The following is a 19,395-nucleotide window of genomic DNA, read 5'->3' as shown; positions in this document are numbered from 1 at the left end:
TATTTCCCTCTCATGATCCGGATCAGCGGCCACTATCTGCCCTAAGTAGACTTATTCTCTTACTATTTCCAGCAGCTCGCTACAAATTGTGAACTACAGTTCCCTTGCTAGACTCTTGAACATTACTTTGGTTTCTTCATGCTAATTTTTAGCGCCACCGTTCTGCTCTGCATGTCCAACTCATTGGTCATACTTTCCAATTCATGCCCGAGTGACTTAGCAAGGCTATGTCATCAGCGAATAGAAAATTACTTAGGTGCTCTCCATTAACTCTTATCCCCAGTTGTTCCCATTCCAGGCCCCGGAATTATTCCTGTAAAGAGGCGGTGAATAGCATGGGCGAGATCATGCCTCCATCCTTGACACCTTCCGTTATTGGTATTCAACTTCTGACTTTATGAAGGACTATGGTAGCTTTGCAGTCGTTAAGAATATCTTCCAGTATTTTCACATAACACTCTTCCGCACCCTGATTCCGCAATGCCTGCATGACAGCTGAGGTTTCCACTGAGTCAAATGCTCTCTCGTAATCCAAGAACGCTATATATAGGTGTTGGTTATATTCTTCGCATTTCTCTATCACCTGATCGATAGCGTGAATATAGTCTACTGTGGAGTATCTTTTACGAAAGCCTGCATGATATTTTGGTTGAAGGAAGTCTAAGGTTGTCATGACTCTCTTAGCGATTGCCTTAGTAAATGCCTTTTAGGCAATGGACAGTAAGCTTAACCAAATGTTTAGGGGAATCCCCTAAGGTGGAGTAGGTTTGTAATAAGGAAGTAATTACTCATTGACGTCCACCCGAGCGCAGCCATACGGCTACAAAGGAAAGCTACACAGCTTTCTCAGAAACTTCGTAGTTAAAGAAAAATTCGTCCTGGTCAGGGGTTCGAACCCGGGACCACCGCTTCACCGGAGCAGTCGCTCTACCAATTGAGCTAACCGGGACGGCAAGCTTATGGTAGGGCGAGAGCGAATTGATCAATAACTCGAAGTGGGAACAGTGTTCACCAAATGTTTAGGGGAATCCCCCAAGGTGGAGTAGATTTTTAATAAGGGAGTAATTACTCATTGACGTCCACCCGAGCGCAGCCATACGGCTACAAAGGAAAGCTACACAGCTTTCTCAGAAACTTCGTAGTTAAAGAAAAATTCGTCCTGGTCCGGGGTTCGAACCCGGGACCATCGCTTCACCGGAGCAGTCGCTCTACCAATTGAGCTAACCGGGACGGCAAGCTTATGGTAGGGCTAGAGCGAATTCATCAAAAACTCGAAGTGGGAACAGTGTTGACCAAATGTTTAGGGGAATCCCCCAAGGTGGAGTAGATCTGTAATAAGGGAGTAATTACTCATTGACGTCCACCCGAGCGCAGCCATACGGCTACAAAGGAAAGCTACACAGCTTTCTCAGAAACTTCGTAGTTAAAGAAAAATTCGTCCTGGTCCGGGGTTCGAACCCGGGACCACCGCTTCACCGGAGCAGTTTTTTTTTTTCTTTAACTACGAAGTTTCTAAGAAAGCTGTGTAGCTTTCCTTTGTAGCCGTATGGCTGCGCCCGGGTGGACGTCAATGAGTGACAGTAAGCTTAACGGTCTGTAATTTTTCAAATCCCTGACGTCCACTTTCTTATGAATGAAGAAAACGTTAACCTTCTTTCAAGCTTGTAGTGTGCTCGAGGTCTCAATGCACTGCGTATATAAGGTGGCCCCATCACTGTCATTCATAATAAAGTAAAAAAACACGCTCATTTTCAAAACACACACTAGACAATTTACACATTTGCCAACGGAAAGCACCTCAAACTCTGAGACCCTCTTCGGATAAGCCTTCTATATCACAAACATAGCTTTAAACCTTTCACAAAACAACAGTCACCCATATAGAAAATAAGTCACGCAACAAAGGTTACAACTACACAGTTCTCAGCCAGAACATGTAGCATTAATAGCACTCCTCATTACGCCGCGTCAAGGGAAATGGAGAGACACTTAATATTTACTTAAATTTACCTGCCCAGGTCAGCCTCCGCTCAAATATCCGCAATGCCGCAAGAGACTGAAGCAGTGGCTAAGCTTCTCAACCATCTTTTTCCCTCCTTCCTTTTAAAATTCATCTGCTCACCGGTAGCGGACATACCGATGTCCGGCCATCTCATCGTGCGTATTATAACTCCTAAATTTGTTATATATATATATATATATATATATATACTTGGTATTAATATTATTATATCTAATAACTGTTTCGAAGTTAACCCGGTAAAAACAAAACTCGTTTGCTTCAGATCCCCAATAAAACTACCAGCTATAGATGCGCCGGTTTTTCTACATATTCACAACTGTTTTCCCTGTCGGTGCGTGCCGCTCACCTATGTGAATTCGGTAAAATACTTGGGAGTCTTCTTCGACAGTGATATGTCTTGGCACAGCCAGCTATCACACGTCTGCGATAAGCTAAGGAGCGCAGCCTGGTTGTTTTTCCATATAAAATCAATTGTTCCTTTTCGCATAAAAAAAATATTGCGCATACTCTGGTGTACAGCATTCTCCGATATGGAATTACTATTTTTACTTTTTGCTCAGCCAGATGGCAAAACAGAGTTGACACTTTATTACGAAACATACTGACAAATATAGTATATAACGCCCCCTTTTCTGTATCCGATAACATTTTCACAGCCCTTGGTCTTCCATCCTTTCGAACGCTCTTTCTACAGACTGTAGTGGTACGGCATTTCTGGGACAGCAATTTCAAAGTGCATCATGTAGCTTCCCGAAGCCTACGTAGTACCATTCGTTTTAAGGTACCGCGCTCCTCAACAAGGTATGGAGAAGCCAGGCGCTGTGTTTATGTTCCCCAAATTTTTAATGATTTGCCAGAGGAGGTGCTTTCCGCAACATCAAAAAAAGCATTAAAAATCATGGTTCAGTCACTGTAACACGGTTATTATTTGTCTTAATTTTCATGATCAGGCACGAAGTGTTAAATTACTATTGTGTTAACCTTGGCTCTTGCAGTTTATTTTTATCTCTTGTTGATGTCACTTACCTGAACTGTTACACCTTGGTCACTACTCATTTCGTGTTATTGTTTTGATATGTTGTGTTAATATTATGCTCATATTTCATGTTTGTATTGCACGTCCGCCTGCCGGCTTTGCCGGGCCTAGTCCCTCAAGCCACTAGAGGCTTTGACAGGCCCGTTTCTTTATTCTGTATTTACTATGTGCAATAAAAGATGTTATTATTATTATTATTATTAATTATTCTTTTAAGGTGCTATTATACTAATGTTATTATTAGTATTGCTCGTACAGTTATTATTCACCATTATTAGACAATAACTTCCCTCAAACGCCATTCGAATAGCTTCGGCTAAAGAGTGCAAATAATTTCTCTTTTTCTATTTATATTTTCTTTTATGCTATGCGAAATTCTTTTTTATTATTTGTTACTCTTCTGCTTCATATTGTTTTAAGCCCGTTATACTTAGTGGAACAGGTTGAACGCAGTTTTTTTCTAATACTTTTTCCTATTCCCATCTAAGTATTATTAATAATCGGTAGAGCACCGTACGCGACATGAGGAGGCAAATTGGAACAAATCCCACCCGTAACATGTGGCTCTCGTTTCTTTTACGTTCTTCTGATTAATTTAGTATCTAAAGTTATTACGGATTTCGTTTGCTCGCATAAATTAAAACAGTAACAAGAAAAAACGTTGCACTTCAGCATTTTTCCGCTGCCTAGAAGACTGAGAGAACAACAAATATTCGAAGCCCCACAGTACCGTTTAATAGAATGCTGATTTCATGCATGCATCCTTTGGCACATATACGCCGCAGTGATGGGCAATTAAATGTGTCTCCTTCCAGAAGTCAAACTGGTCAGGAGTCTATCCTATGAATGACCCGGCCACTTACCATTGCCGGACTCGGTACGGCGATGGCTATTTCCTGCCCGCTCACCGTTTCCTGGCAACCTTGGCACGGCTTCCTGCTGGGACCGATGAGGCTGGCGTGGATTCGCGTTTTATATGGGCTGTTTCGCTTCACGTACACCACCGTCGAGTTGCCGACGGCGGCGTCCACTTGGAACTTCCTCTCAAGCGAACTCGTGAACTCTTCGTCTACATCAAGCAACTGTTGCGAGAAGAAGTCACCGCGCAGCATTAACTGAATGCAGTCAGCCTCAGCCGTGCAAGTAGAGCTCATGCGTAAATGAAGGAAAATTGAGGAACGAAAAGAAGGTGCAGCAAAGGTTGGCGTGTATTCTGTAGATGTGGGCACGAGAAAACCGTCTGTTAGAAGCCGACGGCAAATTTGTTTCCGGCGCCCGTCGACAGAACAAAACTTTCGAATGTTCGTCTTCGTCATTAGCACCACGCTGGATCACTCTTACTTCAAAAACAGCCAATTCATTTAACGCCTTCGGCGTGTATAGCTGCAACAGGCATACGTTGAGGAACATGGTACAGTCGAGCACCAAAAGGCACAGGGTTGTAGAGGCCTGTACATGGAAATTATCGATTTCGCGAACGTTTACAGATCAGGAATTGTTGTGAAAAGTAATTTTGATGCGTGACTACAAAAAACGAAAAAATGATTACTCTCTTCTCAAAGTGGCTTACCTTATTGAAGTTCGATTAGCATGAAGAGACAAAACTAATGAGGCTGAATAAGAAGCAGCAAATTATGGTGATAAAGTACAGTGACCAGCTACCTACGCTGCTTTTCTAAACTGTGTGGGGACGCCTTCGTCCCTTGCGTTCGCTTTCCCTCAGCGCACTAGTTTCCTGTAGTTAGCTCCTCCGCAACGCACCCTTCTCTGTTTGGTTACTCTAACTAACAGGGGAGGGCGGTCGCGTCGCAGCGACAGCAGCGCCACGGATGGCGTGTTTTGCCGCTCGCGCGCGGGGGAAGGCGACCTCTCTTCTCCCTGGGACCGGGAAGCGACCGGACGTTTCGCTCGCAGCTTCGCTCTTCGTCGGCGGGCGGCCTCGTGTGGAAACGTATTCCCCTCAGCTCGTCCCGTCCGACATCGGAGTTTTCCCTTTGCCCTACCGCGGGCGAACGTTCGCTCGTAACCGTGCTGGTGAGTCGGACTTCCTCGATTCCTCAGTGTATTTTGTTGCTAGCTGGCGTTATTGTTGTTATAGCGCAATAAATGCCTTGTTTGTGTCAGCCAGTGTGTCGTTCCTTTGTTCCCTCAGAGCAAGGCCCGCCGTGGTCGGCGTGCGCTCGGTAGCGGACGCGACCACGGGGTGGGGTCCGCGCGGTTTTGAACTGAGTCAGCCGCGCTTAAACGGGGAATACGTGTTTATCTCCCCCATTTAAACCCCATATCTGGCAGCCCAACGTGGGGCCTGCTCTTGGAACATTGGACGACTGTCTGTCCGGCTCGAGGAACGCTCTTTGTCCGGATTTGACAAGTGGTAGGCCTAGTGTGAATTTTGATCGCTAGGACCTGCGGCATGCTTTCTTGAGTACGAGGTGTATTGCGTTGCAGCATGTTTGAACTTTTCGACATGCTCAGCATCTTTTTTGTGAAGTTTTCTTCCTCGAGTTTCTTCAAGAACCACTTGGCCCGCATCGAGGGAGCGCGAGGCCTAGCGCCCGCGGAGTTGCCGAGCCCGAAGCAAGTGAGTACGGAAGCCGCGTGGGTGGTCCGACTTTTCTGTATATATTTTCTCGCTGTCTCTTTCTCGACTCTGGGAGTCGCGGCTCCGGGAGCCGGGTGGCCTCAGCCACGGGTGCCGTTACGAGCTCGCTGGTATTGCAGCTCGGCACCGGGCGTTCCGACACCGTCCGATACGGTGGGCGCCGCTCACTCAGAAGCTGCTTCGTGCAGTGAGTGGGGTAGGACCATCCCACAACGCTGATGTCTCCTCGCGGCTGCGCTCACGAAACCCGTTTCGGGTCTTTCTTTTGTTGGGGGTCGTCGACCGTCACAAAGGCAGTGAGGCCTAAGGCTTTTCAGAGCTGCCTGCACATGTCAAAAGTGACACGACCACCGGACCGTGGTGTTGAGAGGGGGCGCACGTTGCTGGCCGCCCGTTTTTTTTAACCTCGCAGGAACCGAGCATTCTCGTTCAACTCAAGAAAGGGCTTTGTTCACTCGAACTTTGCGTTGCACGGCCGCCCGACACCTTTTGCTAGCGAGTTGAGCATTGAGCCACGAGGCTCTTGTGTACGCCGTTTCCCCTCCCGTGACCTACGTTAAAGGCATGCGGAGTGTGTTTTGGCAATCTTTCAGATCCAGCGGAGCCACTGCGGCTTGCTGTCTTGTGCACATCGTCTCGCTGCCGCCTGCTGCGACGGAGCGGCCTGTATCCTGTTCGCCGGATCCATCCGGGGCATCCATGGCGAGACCAGACAGCAGCCACCTCAGGCTGCTGTTGCCCTGGCGACTGCTGCGGAATCTTGGCCTGCAGTGGTCAACCGGCCCTCCTCTTCGCGGGCCTGCGGGCACATAGTCCGCGGGCCATGCGAATCGTCCCAGCGGAGACCTTCACGCCGCCTTCGGAATACCGCGGAAGACTGCGTGCACTCTGTCGGCGTGACCTCCGCTGCAAGACCTGCCTCAAGTGCATGAAGACCAGGAGACTCCAACATAGCATGTAACTTGCAGGCGCGGGGGTCTATTTAAGGTTGGGGGGATGTGGGGACGCCTTCGTCCCTTGCGTTCGCTTTTCCTCAGCGCACTAGTTTCCTGTAGTTAGCTCCTCCGCAACGCACCCTTCTCTGGTTACTCTAGCTAACAGGGGAGGGCGCTCGCGTCGCAGGGACAGCAGCGCCACGGATGGCGTGTTTTGCCGCTCGCGCGCGGGGGAAGGCGAGCTCTCTTCTCCCTGGGACCGGGAAGCGACCGGACGTTTCGCTCGCAGCTTCGCTCTTCGTCGGCGGGCGGCCTCGTGTGGAAACGTATTCCCCTCAGCTCGTCCCGTCCGACATCGGAGTTTTCCCTTTGCCCTACCGCGGGCGAACGTTCGCTCGTAACCGTGCTGGTGAGTCGGACTTCCTCGATTCCTCAGGTATTTTGTTGCTAGCTGGCGTTATTGTTGTTATAGCGCAATAAATGCCTTGTTTGTGTCAGCCAGTGTGTCGTTCCTTTGTTCCCTCAGAGCAAGGCCCGTAGTGGTCGGCGTGCGCTCGGTAGCGGACGCGACCACGGGGTGGGGTCCGCGCGGTTTTGAATTGAGTCAGCCGCGCTTAAACGGGGAATACGTGTTTATCTCCCCCATTTAAACCCCACAACTGTCAAGCCAAGCAGTGCAAACATTCCAACTGCTGTCATGCACCCCTCACGTTGTTCTTCTGCTCTAGGACAGGAAATAATTGCTGTGCGTCAAAAGCGCCCGAAATACTAAGAAATCCCAGTCTACTACCGTTCTGGCTACAGCTCTATGGTCCTTGGAGGCGTGCAGCTCCTTGGCTCTAGATGACAATAGTTGTAGTATAAGGAGCACTGCCACTGCTACGGCACAAAGTCAGTGCCAGTGCCACTCAACGATGGCGCCAGGTTTCTTCACGTCGCGGCCAGGGGTGATCGCTCATGGGCACTGGAGACCGTTAGCCGGAGCGGCAGCGCCCTCTGCGATTCGCTGCGGAGAGGCGCGTCATAATACTACGTGCACGCCTCAGCTGCATGAAATGGAATATGTTGTTAGCGCGTCTGCAGCACGATAATTAGTTAGGTTCGTATTTTTGTATTCAAAACATGAAATCCCTAACATGGTGTCTCGTACTTTTCCGTGTAGGATATTTCTTGCCTGTTCATCCGCGTCTATCCTGATTCGGGGACGCGCAGATATCGGCCAACCACTCTTTTGCACTTTGCGCTTTAATACATTGTCTTCCGTAAGAGCTAGCCTGGACAAAACACGTCTAAGCCGTTTCTGGCAAGACCGCAGCTAAAGACCTACGTGACAGCTACCAACAATGCACAGGCCTCTAAGGGAGCTCTGCTAAAAGAAGTGCCACGAGGATATATGGGGTACGGATTACAGGGTTGCCCTACTGTGTCGACAACAAGAAGCTGCCGACAGGTTTTTCCAGTTGTATTTTTACAGGTGCGTGATCCCTTTGATGGTGTTTCAAGATCGAGGCAGAATAAAACAGTAATCTGTTTTTGCGTGCATGAGCTAAATATTCCTGTTTGCATTGCTCGCAGCTACACAAGTGCCCCACTACTGAGACCACGATCAAACTGTGCGGGCCACCTGATCTACCGTACCGTGTGGATTCGCACAGAGTTGTCGGCCTCTGTCGTCGTTGAAGAAACGAAGGCACTCTTGAGCTGACGTCGCATGTTTCCCCGGAGTTCACTGAAGCCGAACGCCTTCCCGCCCGTCTTTGTGGCGAGAGTCTCGAGGTTTCTGTCTGCACTCTGCACCAGCGCCAGGGTGCTGACCACCACCTTTGCCGCTACAATCTCTGGCAGCACATCTTTGATGAATGGAGCTTCATTCTCTTTCCCGTCAGATACAAGTACGATGAATGCGCCTTCTGGCGTTTCAGTGTCGTTCCCTAGGTGCTGAAAAGAAATATTAAGCGGTGGATAACTTTACAAAGCCTGCTCTGATTGACGTCAACAGTTGTCAGTGTAATAAAGGGCGGAGTTCTGGACCATTGCTATTAATAGGTGCTCTGAGGTCGCATGTGCTTATCAAAAATTGTTTTTGTAACTCGTTTTTATGTGACGTGTTTTTGCACATATGGAGCTCATATGGCGCCCAGCTGCAATGCAAGGCCTGGGCACTGCAGGCATGCCTGACGAATACGCTCTCGGTTCGGCGACTCACTTCCTTGCTACGTGGCCGCCAAGAACTCGAATTGGAAACAGTGTTGGTAAAAAATTTTCTTTAACTGCGAAGTTTCTGAGAAATCTGTATAGCTCTCTTTTGTAGCCGCTTGGCTGCGCTTGGGTGGATGTCAATGAGTAATTACTCCCTTATTACAAATCTACTCCACCTTCGGGGATTCCCCTAAACATTTGATCAGCACTGTTCCCATTTCGAGTTATTGATCAATTCGTTGTCGCTCTGCCATAAGCTTGCCGTCCCTGTTAGCTCAATTGGCAGAGCGACCACTCCCGTGAAACGGTGGTCCCGGGTTCGAACCCTGGACCAGGACGAATTTTTTTTATAACTGCGAAGTTTCTGAGAAAGCTGTGTAGCTTTCCTTTGTAGCCGTTTGGCTGCGCTTGCGTTGATGTCAATGAGTAATTACTCCCTTTTTAATGTTCCTATGTTCCCACTTCAAGCTAATGCTTTATGCTACTGCGGAATGATCGGTTTCGTCTACACACGGTGCAGACTCTCGGTTGCACCACTTCACTTCATGTTCCAGGCTACTGGCTGAACCGCTTGAAGACACAATGAATTTTTTCAATTGAGAAAACTGCTCGCTTGGTGGGGGTGGAAGCCCTTGTTTCCTCTTGCATCAGCTCCTATATATTTTAAACCGCTAGTTGTATCATGCCAAAGTCCCCGCCATTTCGCATCGTCGTCGTCAAATCCGCAAGCCCGATTCCGGAGCCGATATTTAGACAACTACAGGCATACAAGTATACATAATGTTCCCCGCTCGGAGACACGGTCACTCTAGCTTGTTCTCCCTCCACCGGCGACGGCAACCTCGGCTACCCGAGCCGCTGAGATGGATTAGTGGTTACGGCGCTGAGCTGCTGATTTTAAAGACGCGGGTTCGATCCCAACCATGGCAGTCGAATTTTGATGGAGGCGAAATTCGAATTCCGTTACTGTACGATGTCTGTGCCTGTTAAAGAACCTCAGGTGGTCGAAGTTTCTCGAGCCCTCCACTACGGCCTCCCTTATAGCAGGAGTCCCTTTGGACGTTAACGTCCCCAAAAACCGTTGAACAATGGTTATCCGAATGAGCATCGGAGGCCCTGAACCCGATCGTGACGCAAAGTATACTTCCCTTCACACGCGTATCCGCCTGCTCATCAGTGGGTAATGTGACTATTTGTTTTATATGTTATAAGATTGTATCGTTTCTGGGTGACGTAATCATGCCCGTGCTGCCACGCGGACACTTAATCGCACTATGAAGAGGATCAAGTAAGAGCAGAGTTGTTGAAGAACGGAGAGGAAATTGTGCTGTCCGTTGCCTACAAGGTATTTACCAAGGTAATCGCTAATACAGTCAGAACAACATTAAAGTTCGCTCAAACAAATGGTCACGCAGACTTTCGTAAACGATACTCGAAAATAGACCACATTAGCACTATCAATCAGGTGATACAGAAAAGCGCAGAATATAACCGACCACTATATATAGCATTCATTGATAACCAGAAAACTTTACTTTGTGGAAAATTCTGCTGTCATGGACGCATTGCGGAATCAGGGTGTAGAAGAGTTATGTACAAATATTGGGCGATATCTATAAGCAAGGAATAGGAGTTGGTTATAACTAACCCAGGGAGTTCAGCGTAGGTTAAGGACAAGGCAGCGAGCTATGGAAAGTAACATGACAGGTGCAATGTTAAGAGATCGGAAGCGGGCGGAGTCGGTGTGGGAACAAAAGCCAGTTAACGACATCATAGTCAAACTCAACAGGAAGAAATGGGCTTTGACAGGGTGTGCGATGCGAAGGCAGGATAGCCGATAGTCCTTAAGGGTGACGGAGTGGATTCCAAGAGAAGGAAAGCATAGCAGGGGAAGGCAAAAAGATAGGTGGGCGGATGAGATCACTAAGTTTGCGGGAATGACGTGGCCGCAACTGACAAAGGACAGGGCTAGTTAAAGAGACATGGCAGAGGCCTTCCCCTTGCAGAGAGCGTAGTCGAGCTGATGATGATGATGAATTTGATGATGAACAGATATGAAGCAAAAATGCAAAGAATGTTTTTGGCGGTATATAAAAAATTGATTCATTGTAAAAGTGCTGGGAAAGATGCGCTTTTGTTCAGAGCAGTCTCCTGGCCGCATCCTATGCTAGGGCCTCCTCCATCGGACAGCCCGACACATATCAATTGCTAATATCCTGCCACGCCAAATCCATGTAATCACGCAGGCCATACTGTGTTGCGATGCTTAGTGGCGTTGTAGGCATAATTAGAGAAAAAAAAAACTGCACACGCAAATAAAAAGATGGCCTTGCCTTGAGAGCCTTTCTGAGACCGGATCCAATGCTGGTGCCTCCATCGGCGTGAAGCCTGGTGATAGCATTCAAGAACCCCTGCCTGGTGGTCCCATTCACTGTCATCAGCGTGTGGACTACCGTGGAACTGGAGCTGTATGTAACAATGGCCAATCTTCGGGAGCTATCCTCGATGTCTGCTATGTACCGCTCTGCCGCTTCTTTCAAAAAGCCGATGCGGCTTCCCTGCAATGCGACAAAACTTTTGCTGAAATCTGTGGAGATACGAGCGCTCATCACATGACATCATGTAGCTCACGGCAATGTTCCGAAATATTGTTGCGAAAGCAACACTACGCTAGTCGCCGAGCCATTTCGCTGAACTCTGGAAAGGCGAAGCTGCGCATGCGCGAGGAGCGGGTGACATCACTAGGCGCACAGCTGGCGCGCCGTGGCCGCCGCCGCTGCCGCGCGCTCTCCATCGTCTCGCCGAATGTCTCCTCTCTCTCTCTCCCTCTCAGATGCGCAGTAGCGATTGCGCATCGCTATCTGCGTGGTTTGTTGTATATATAAAATTGCCAATGGCGTAGCTCTGCTCTCCGGCCGCTTATCTGTTTTTGTCAGCCTGCGTCCGCTTGAGCGGACGCGGTTGTTGCTGCGACGCGCATCTTTTCTCTTCTTTCTCGTCTTTCACTCTTTCCTTTTAACTCTCCTCTATCTGCACGTGGCAGCGGTGGTGGCTCGGCTCAAGCCAGTAGGCAAGTCGTGCAATTTCCTTTTCATCCTTTTCTCAGTAACAACAGCAACACAACAACACCTCTGCTATGCCAGGATATACGTAGCGCGAGGTGAGGGCGAGGTGTCCACCTGAACCAGAGGGAAGGCGCATAACTGCCCTCTTGAAACAGTGGATACCACATCAAAGTGGCGGTAGTGACTGGTGTGCGCAGCATGCGTCGGCATTCACAAAGTTGTGCCAGAAACGCGGCGCTGAAGCCATATATGCCGTCAGCATTCGTTGTGTTCGTTGGCGTTGGAAACGTTTTACACTCCGATCATTTTAAGGAAAGGAAGGCGAGCGCGCGCGCGGCGGGGCACGCCAGCTGTGCGCAGGGACGTCCCTTGCTACTCGTGAATGCACAGTATGGCCGTGCAAGAGCACGCGAAACGGCCGCACTGTGAGCAGTGTAGCTCAGACAACAATACATGGCTACGCACAGGTGTTGCTTTCGCAATTCTCCAGATTTAACCAGAGCTAAGCCGTAGCCAATTTTTTAGTGTTCTTTTTTTTTGTGTAAAAGACCCTAACATTTAAGCTGTAGAAGTTCTGTTAATTTTATTTTTTCTCAGAATAACAGAACAGAACCTTACTGTCCCTTGAGGCTTAACTTAGACATCTTACTTAGAATTTTCTGGCTTAATTTACACTGCATTTTCATTAAATGGGAAGAGATGGTGGCTGCATGGGAGAGACACCAGATTTTTTTTTGTGCTATGTTCTCAGAATGTGCCGAAGACATTAGAAAACATCGGCCAGCATGTGCAATTCGGACACCGAGCAACCGAACGGCGTCTATGGCATCATAAATACAGCTGAGAGCTAGTATTAAGTGAGGCGTACAAGAGCTTCAATATAATCATCCCGTCCATATAATTGCTAGCTTGTCGTCGCATCCGGAATGCAAAGGAGTGAGCGAAAAGCTATTAGGCCGTTTTAGTCACACGTACGAAAGGGCTTTCCGCGCGTACAGCTCTTACGGGTGAGGAGCGCGCAACCACAGACATATGTGAGATTGCGAAGCATCCGTGTGTGCCTAGCGCGAGTAGACATCTCCGCGGGATTATCTGGCAAGACCTAAAACAAGTAAGAGTGCCAAATGAGAGGCGACATCTAAAACGCGCTGCTGGGTTCCGTTGGGCAGCGCCGTGCCTTCACTGCGAAACGCAAAGAAATGGAACTCCTTCGAGGCCGGCATGCGAGATGCACACCGGTGAACGGAAATTCCAGTGCGCTGTTAAGAAGGGGAAGAAGTGTTCAGCTCCCGCGGTGGTGAAAATATTTTTAATGAAATGGTTTAGGAGGTTGTAGCCGTGGTTGGGGCTCTCAGTCCGGAACCCCATTGGCGTAGGCTGCTGTCCGGGCTCTTTCGATGAGTTGCTTTTGACTCTTTCCGTCCGAGCTGGACAGAGCTGCCTCCCACCCCTCCTGCGTTGGCTGGTTATTAACAGTGATCGCCTGATTTCGTTGGCAGGCCCATACCATATGGTACAGGTCCGCCTTCTCCCCGCAGAATTTGCATTGTGAGTCAAATGACTCCGGGTCCATGGCATGTAGTCTTCGTGGGTTGTTGTAAGTGTTGGTCTGTAGCTTTCGGAGGTGTTGTTCCTCCCCTTTATCTAGTGTCTTAGCCGGCGGAGGGTAGACCCGACGGGATAATCTTAAGTGCTGAAGTATGTCATTGTAAGTTAGTAGTGGGGTAGGAGGTTCCACGGCATCCGCACTGGGTGCCCGGGGGAGAAATGCTCGGGCTGAGGCATGTGCGCTCTCGTTCCCTGGGATGCCCTGGTGACCTGGTACCCATATTAAGTGTTTATGTGTGGGTTGGTAGCCACGGATGTAGCTATCTTGCAGGATTTTAGCTGCTAGCGGTGCGACCCTGCTCCTGAGGTAATTGCGATACGCTGTCTGTGAATCTGTGAGAATGTATATTGAGCTAGTGTGTGTTGCAGCTAGAGCAATCGCCACTTCTTCCGCAGCCAGTATGTCCTGGCTAGCCAGTACTAGTCCGTCGACTGTTGTATTTTGGTGCACTACCGCGACGGCCGTCATTCCCTGCTCGGGACCCGCAGCATCGACATAGAACACACCCTCGCGCCCGCCGTAGTGTCTTTTCATGGCTTCGGCTCGTGCTTGTCGTCTTGACTGGTGAAAATCAGGGTGCATATTCCTGGGTAGTGGAGCTGCCTTGAGTTGTTCTCTCCATGAGGCTGGGATGTCGGTTTTGGTGTCTAGCTGTCGGGGGCAATTGATGTTTAAATCACTCAGGACTTGTCGGCCAGTTCGAGTTGTGGAGAGCCGTACCACCTGCGCCGTAAGGTGTGCCTCTATCAGCTCATCGATGGTGTTGTGCACACCCAGTCGCAAGAGCCGGTCCGTCGATGTCGCAAGAGGGAGTCCCAGTGCCTTCTTGTAGGCAGTTCTGATTATGATGTCGAGGTTTTTGATGTCACGCTTCTTAAGGCGGAGGTAGGGCGCTACGTAGACGACGCGGCTTACAACGAAAGCCTGCACCAGTCGCAGAGTATCGTCTTCTCGCATCCCCGATTGGCGCGTCGTTATCCTGGCGATCATCCTGGCGACTTGCTCGCTCAGGAGCCGTAGTTTCTGGAGGGCAAGAAGGTTGTTGCCGTTGTTATTTATGTACAGACCCAGTATCTTCATGGTCTGAACTTCCTTGATGGGTGAGTTGTCTACGCGGATATTGATGGTGTCTTGATTCTTGCGTTGATGGAAAACTATCAGTTCGGATTTTTCGGGGGAGCACGTTAGTCCACACGCCCGGGCATAATTTTGAACTGTTGTCGCCGCGGTTTGTAGTTGTTCTTCAATCATTCCCATACTTCCCGTGGTTGTCCAGATGGTTATATCATCAGCGTACAGGGCGTGGCGTATGCCCTGTACCTGATTGTGAAGAGGTGGGAGATTTAGGAGTGCAATGTTGAAGAGAAGTGGGGATAGTACTGCCCCTTGCGGAGTGCCTCTCGTGCCCATCTTCAATTGCGTTGTGTGTTTTGAGCCGGTGCTGATGTTGACGGTTCTGTCCGTAAGGAAATCGCCGATGTACGAGTAGGCTCGCTGTCCGCAGTTCATGCTGTGGAGGTTGTTGAGGATTGTGGAGTGTTTGACATTGTCAAACGCTCCCTTGAGGTCAAGTGTTAGAAGCGCTCGGTTACTGTTTGTGCGTACGGGATCAATGACTTGACGTTTGATTTGCAGAAGCACATCATGGGTGGACAAGTGTGCCCGGAATCCAAACATCGTGTGTGGCACTAGCTCATTGTCCTCAAGATAATTGGAGAGACGGGTGTGGACTGCCTTTTCTATGAGTTTGCCTGCGCACGACGTGAGGGATATGGGGCGCAGGTTTTCAATGCTGATTTTCTTGCCGGGTTTGGGAATAAAGTGTACATTGGCTGTTTTCCATGCTTGTGGAATGGTGCCGGTACGCCAACATTCATTTATGTAATCCGTGAGTTGCTGCAGAGCCTCCGTGCCGAGGTTGGCCAGAAGTCCGACAGTAATTTTGTCTTGTCCCGGGGCTGTGCCTCGGCGCATATCTGCTAGTGCTGCGATGATTTCCTCTGAAGTGAAATCTCTGTCTAGGTCTTCGTTCGGTTCCCCACGGTACTCCTTATTGTAGGGTTGTGGGTCTCGCGCGGTGCAGATATAGCGACGCGTGAGTTCATCCACGAGTTCATGATCCGTGCCTTGAAAGCTGTGTAGGGCTCGATGCAAATTTCTGTGTTGTTCACTCTTCGCTTTCGGAGGGTCAATTAGGCATCGCAGAAGGTTCCATGTAGCCTTGGTGTCTAGGTGGCCTTTGAGGGATTCGCACTTCGTTAGCCAATTGGTGCGAGCGAGGTCCCATGCGTATTGGTCTGCTTGAATAGTAAGCTTGGCTATTCGAAGTCTTAGTTTCCGATTGTGTCTGTTTTTTCCACCGTTTTATAAGACTACGTCTTGCTTCCCAAAGGTGTAGGAGGTGGTTGTCAACAGCTGGGTGGTCCTCCGTGGTGGCAAGAGACTTTGTGAGCTTTTCTTTAAGGTCGAGAATGGAAGCCGCCCAATCTTCGTAGCTGGTTATTTGTTCGGATGTGGTTAGTTTTGTGTCCTTTCTGAATGTCTCCCAGTCTGTAATTGTGGCTTGCCCTCGTGGTTTGCTGTGCTTGTTGCTTTCGAAGATGGTCTGCAGCACGTAGTGATCGCTGCCTAGGGTCTCTCCTGTATTGAGCCACTCATAGTTGCGGGCATTGCGGACGAGCGTGAGGTCGGGAGAAGTATCCCGCGTTACGCTGGTGCCGACTCGCGTCGGGTGCTGCGGGTCCGTGAGTAGGGTCAGGGCCATGTCAGCGATGGCGGATGCTAGTTTTCTGCCTTTCGTGTCTTCCCTGGGGTATCCCCATAGGGGGCTAGAAGCATTAAAGTCGCCAACTATAGCTAGGGGAGCTTTTTGGGCTTCTCTTAGGGCTTTAAGAAAGATCACGTCGAAGGCTACGCGGTGCTGTTTGGGGCGACTATATATATTGAGTATATAGGTACCCTTGCTGTTTCTGTGCTGTGGCAGTATTTTTATGAAGGTATATTCAATGTCGCTGTCTAGATTAAGGTCTACAGTGATTGCCGTGCATGATTTGTGGACCAAGATGCATGTCGTGGAATTTGTTTGATGTGTTGAGTATCCTCTGATCTTAGCCTCCATATTCACTTCTTGCAGGGCTATTATTTGCGGCGTATCGGGATGAGAGTCTATGTATTGCTGTAATGTTTCCCTCTTCCGTTTTAGTCCCCTGCAGTTCCACTGTAGGATAGTAAGTTTATGTCTACGTTGTGGAGCCATGCTGAACACTAGAAACTTGTGCCTCATCATGTGACGCGCCCTCAGGTTGTAGATCTGGCTGAGTGCTTGGTAGACGACGAGTTCCCATTTTACCCTGCAGCTTTGTGCCTCTGTTGTGAGAAACATCTGATAATTCCTGAAGTTTGCGGTCAATTCTGATCTCCTGCGATTGCATCCATATTAAAACTGGTTCGAGGTTTTCCATCATGGGTTTAATAACTGATTCGAACATACTTTTGATTGTTGTCTCGATCATAATTTGTAATTTATTTTCAATGAGGTCTTGAATTGTTTTTTCCAAGCGAGTGATGCGTTCCTGGGTTTGGGGGTGCTCTGTATATTGCTGCTTTAGTGCCTGCGATGGTGGTGCCTGCGGAGTTGGTGCCTGGTGGGGTGCGTCTGGTGTAGTTGCTTGCCTCTCAGGGGTGCTAGCATCTGACTGGTGTGGAGACGGAGGGTGTAGCTCTGCCCTATCTTCTTCCATCGGACATGCCTGTTGCGTCGATGGAGGTAATGTGTTGTTTGGATTGACTGCGATGACTAACTGCTGTTTCAATGTGCTATTTTCTGATTTTAGTTGTTCAATCTCTGCTTTAAGTCGTTTGTAAGCCAACGCTTCGGGGGAGGAGGCAGCTTCATCTACCCAGCTCACCTTGCTGCCGTTGCGCTGCTCCTTGTTATGGGGTCCTGTTGTCTTCTCGGCTGGACGACTGCCGTTGTTGTGCGACACATTATCGGTAGTCCCAGGTCCATTGCTTGAAGAGCGTGAGCCGGGTCGTGCTGAGTTGTTGCTGGACTGGTCCTGGTGGGTCAGTCGGTCCCCGCTGCTCGATGGACCTCTGCTGCCGGACCGGCTCCGAAGCCTGGATCTTGACCGGTGGTTGAATTCTCCTGTCTTGGGCTTGGTTTTTTGTGATGTTCGGTACTTGTACTTGCACTGATTCGACCCCATGGGATGTGGACCTTCGCAGACCGTGCACTTGGGTTGGCAGTCGTGGGATTCTGGAACATCTTGCTGACCGCACTGCGGACATCTTGACTTCGAAGGGCAAGGGCAAACATCCACCCGGTGTCCAAGTTTCCCGCACAGTGCGCAGGCTGGCGTTGTTTTCTTGTATAGGCGTACTGGAACCGCTTCACCGTAGTAGAAGACGTGAAACGGAACCTTTCTTCCTTCAAACGTGATGGCCGCCACGTTGGAGGAACCTAACTTTCTCACGCTCACCACTGGTGCGTCCGGGGAGCGAAGCGCGTTCGTGATGTCTTCGTTGGAAACCCTCGGGTCCACTTGTATTACTCCTTTGCAAGCAAGTGTCGTCGGAGGGGCGGGGGTAGGAGTACACTGCCTGTGCCTTGTCCCCAAGCTGAATTTCGTGAATTGCCAGGATCTTTCTGATTATTTGGGCGTCTCGCACTCCGACGACGATGATGTTCTGTTCCCATATGGGCCAAACGCTGAGCTCGGCTGAGCCCTTGTCGACGCCAACAGCAATGTGCAAGGCGTTTCCGACCGCGTTGCTTCCCCTGAATTTGCTGAGATCCAGCGTTCCTTTAGGTTTGATTATGATCACTGCATCTTGCTTGTCCAGACGCGGCTGCGGAGGAGGCTTCCAACGCTTGACTTGCGTGCGGGGCGTCTGCTGCAGCGGCGTATCCCCTGCCGCGGTGACGCGTCCATCTGGCGTTCGACCTTTTTGCAGTGCCGAGTGGTTGTCACGGGCTGATGCGCGTTCCCACTCTTCTATCTTGCGTTGGATAATCGCCTCCGTAACCTTGTCGAAAACTGGGGTTTTCGCCTGCGGCATGGTGACAATCTGCATCCCCTCCGGGTCGTATCCCATCAGGGTCGTCATGGTTTGCGGCAGAATTTGCCCGCGGAGCCGCGGCGGGCAGCTGAGTCGTGGCATAACTGTTAGGCTTAGCAACTCGCGCGATCCGCTTGGTCTTCAAATTCTCGAAGGATTTGAGAAAACGGTCCCACCTGCACAAGGGTGGGTGGTCTCCTCGTTGTTCTGGAAGTGTAGCCAGATGGTGTCGCAGCGCTTCGGCAAATGCTTCGGGAAAGGATCATAAAATTCGGCGGAGCCGACGTGAGACACGTCCGCTCTTCCCGACTGCTGAGGCGCGTCCCGCTCTTCAGCTCCCGCACTGTGCTCGACTGCACAGAACTGCTGCTCTGCTGGCAGAAGTGCATCCGTTGGAGGTTGAGGCACTTGCAATACACGTTGCATGATGGCGTACGCTGGAGAGTGCCTCGGCTGCAGAATGGCGCCAGGTAAGCACTACACGCCACACCTCAGGCATTAGCGGACCTCAAAGCAGCACAAGTAAATGTTGCGTTGCTTCGCGAGCTCACCCAGCTCGTTGGTTGGTTGGTTGCGACTCGACTGGCTTCGCTTAAATACTCGCCTTGGATGTAACTGGCTACTGCACTGACCATGCTCGGCGACAGATGGCACGGATAAGCATACGCGAGCAGTACCAATTCAGTTAAGTAAGTACGGCCACGTGGCGCCTTTTTGTGGTCACCGCGTACGTGTGAATAAAAGCGCTCCTGATGACGCCCAGGTGGTCGAAATTATTCCGTAGACCTCCACTACGGCACCACTTTCTCTCTTTCTTGATTCGCCGCTAGGGGGCCAACGGGATCGGATGCCTGCAACGTCGGCT

At 49.8% G+C, this 19,395-nt stretch overlaps 1 protein-coding gene across 1 annotated transcript in view; it reads right to left on the bottom strand.

Annotated features, from left to right (window-relative positions):
- Positions 1-19,395, bottom strand: part of LOC149336294 (calcium-activated chloride channel regulator 1-like) — a 125,326-nt gene that overhangs the window by 18,434 nt on the left and 87,497 nt on the right. The window contains exons 8-10 of the mRNA XM_089554109.1: positions 11,129-11,353; positions 8,235-8,534; positions 3,923-4,141 (exon numbers count right to left, since the gene is read on the bottom strand). Of these exons, the coding sequence (XP_089410235.1) occupies positions 3,923-4,141; positions 8,235-8,534; positions 11,129-11,353 (744 nt within the window). The remainder of the gene's footprint in view (positions 1-3,922; positions 4,142-8,234; positions 8,535-11,128; positions 11,354-19,395) is intronic.

This window comes from Amblyomma mixtum, chromosome 7 (assembly GCF_055824585.1).
Source record: "Amblyomma mixtum isolate Tamu chromosome 7, ASM5582458v1, whole genome shotgun sequence".
Lineage (NCBI taxonomy): Eukaryota > Metazoa > Arthropoda > Arachnida > Ixodida > Ixodidae > Amblyomma > Amblyomma mixtum.
Note: the sequence above shows the minus strand (reverse complement) of the source record. Positions and strands in the feature narration are given on the sequence as shown.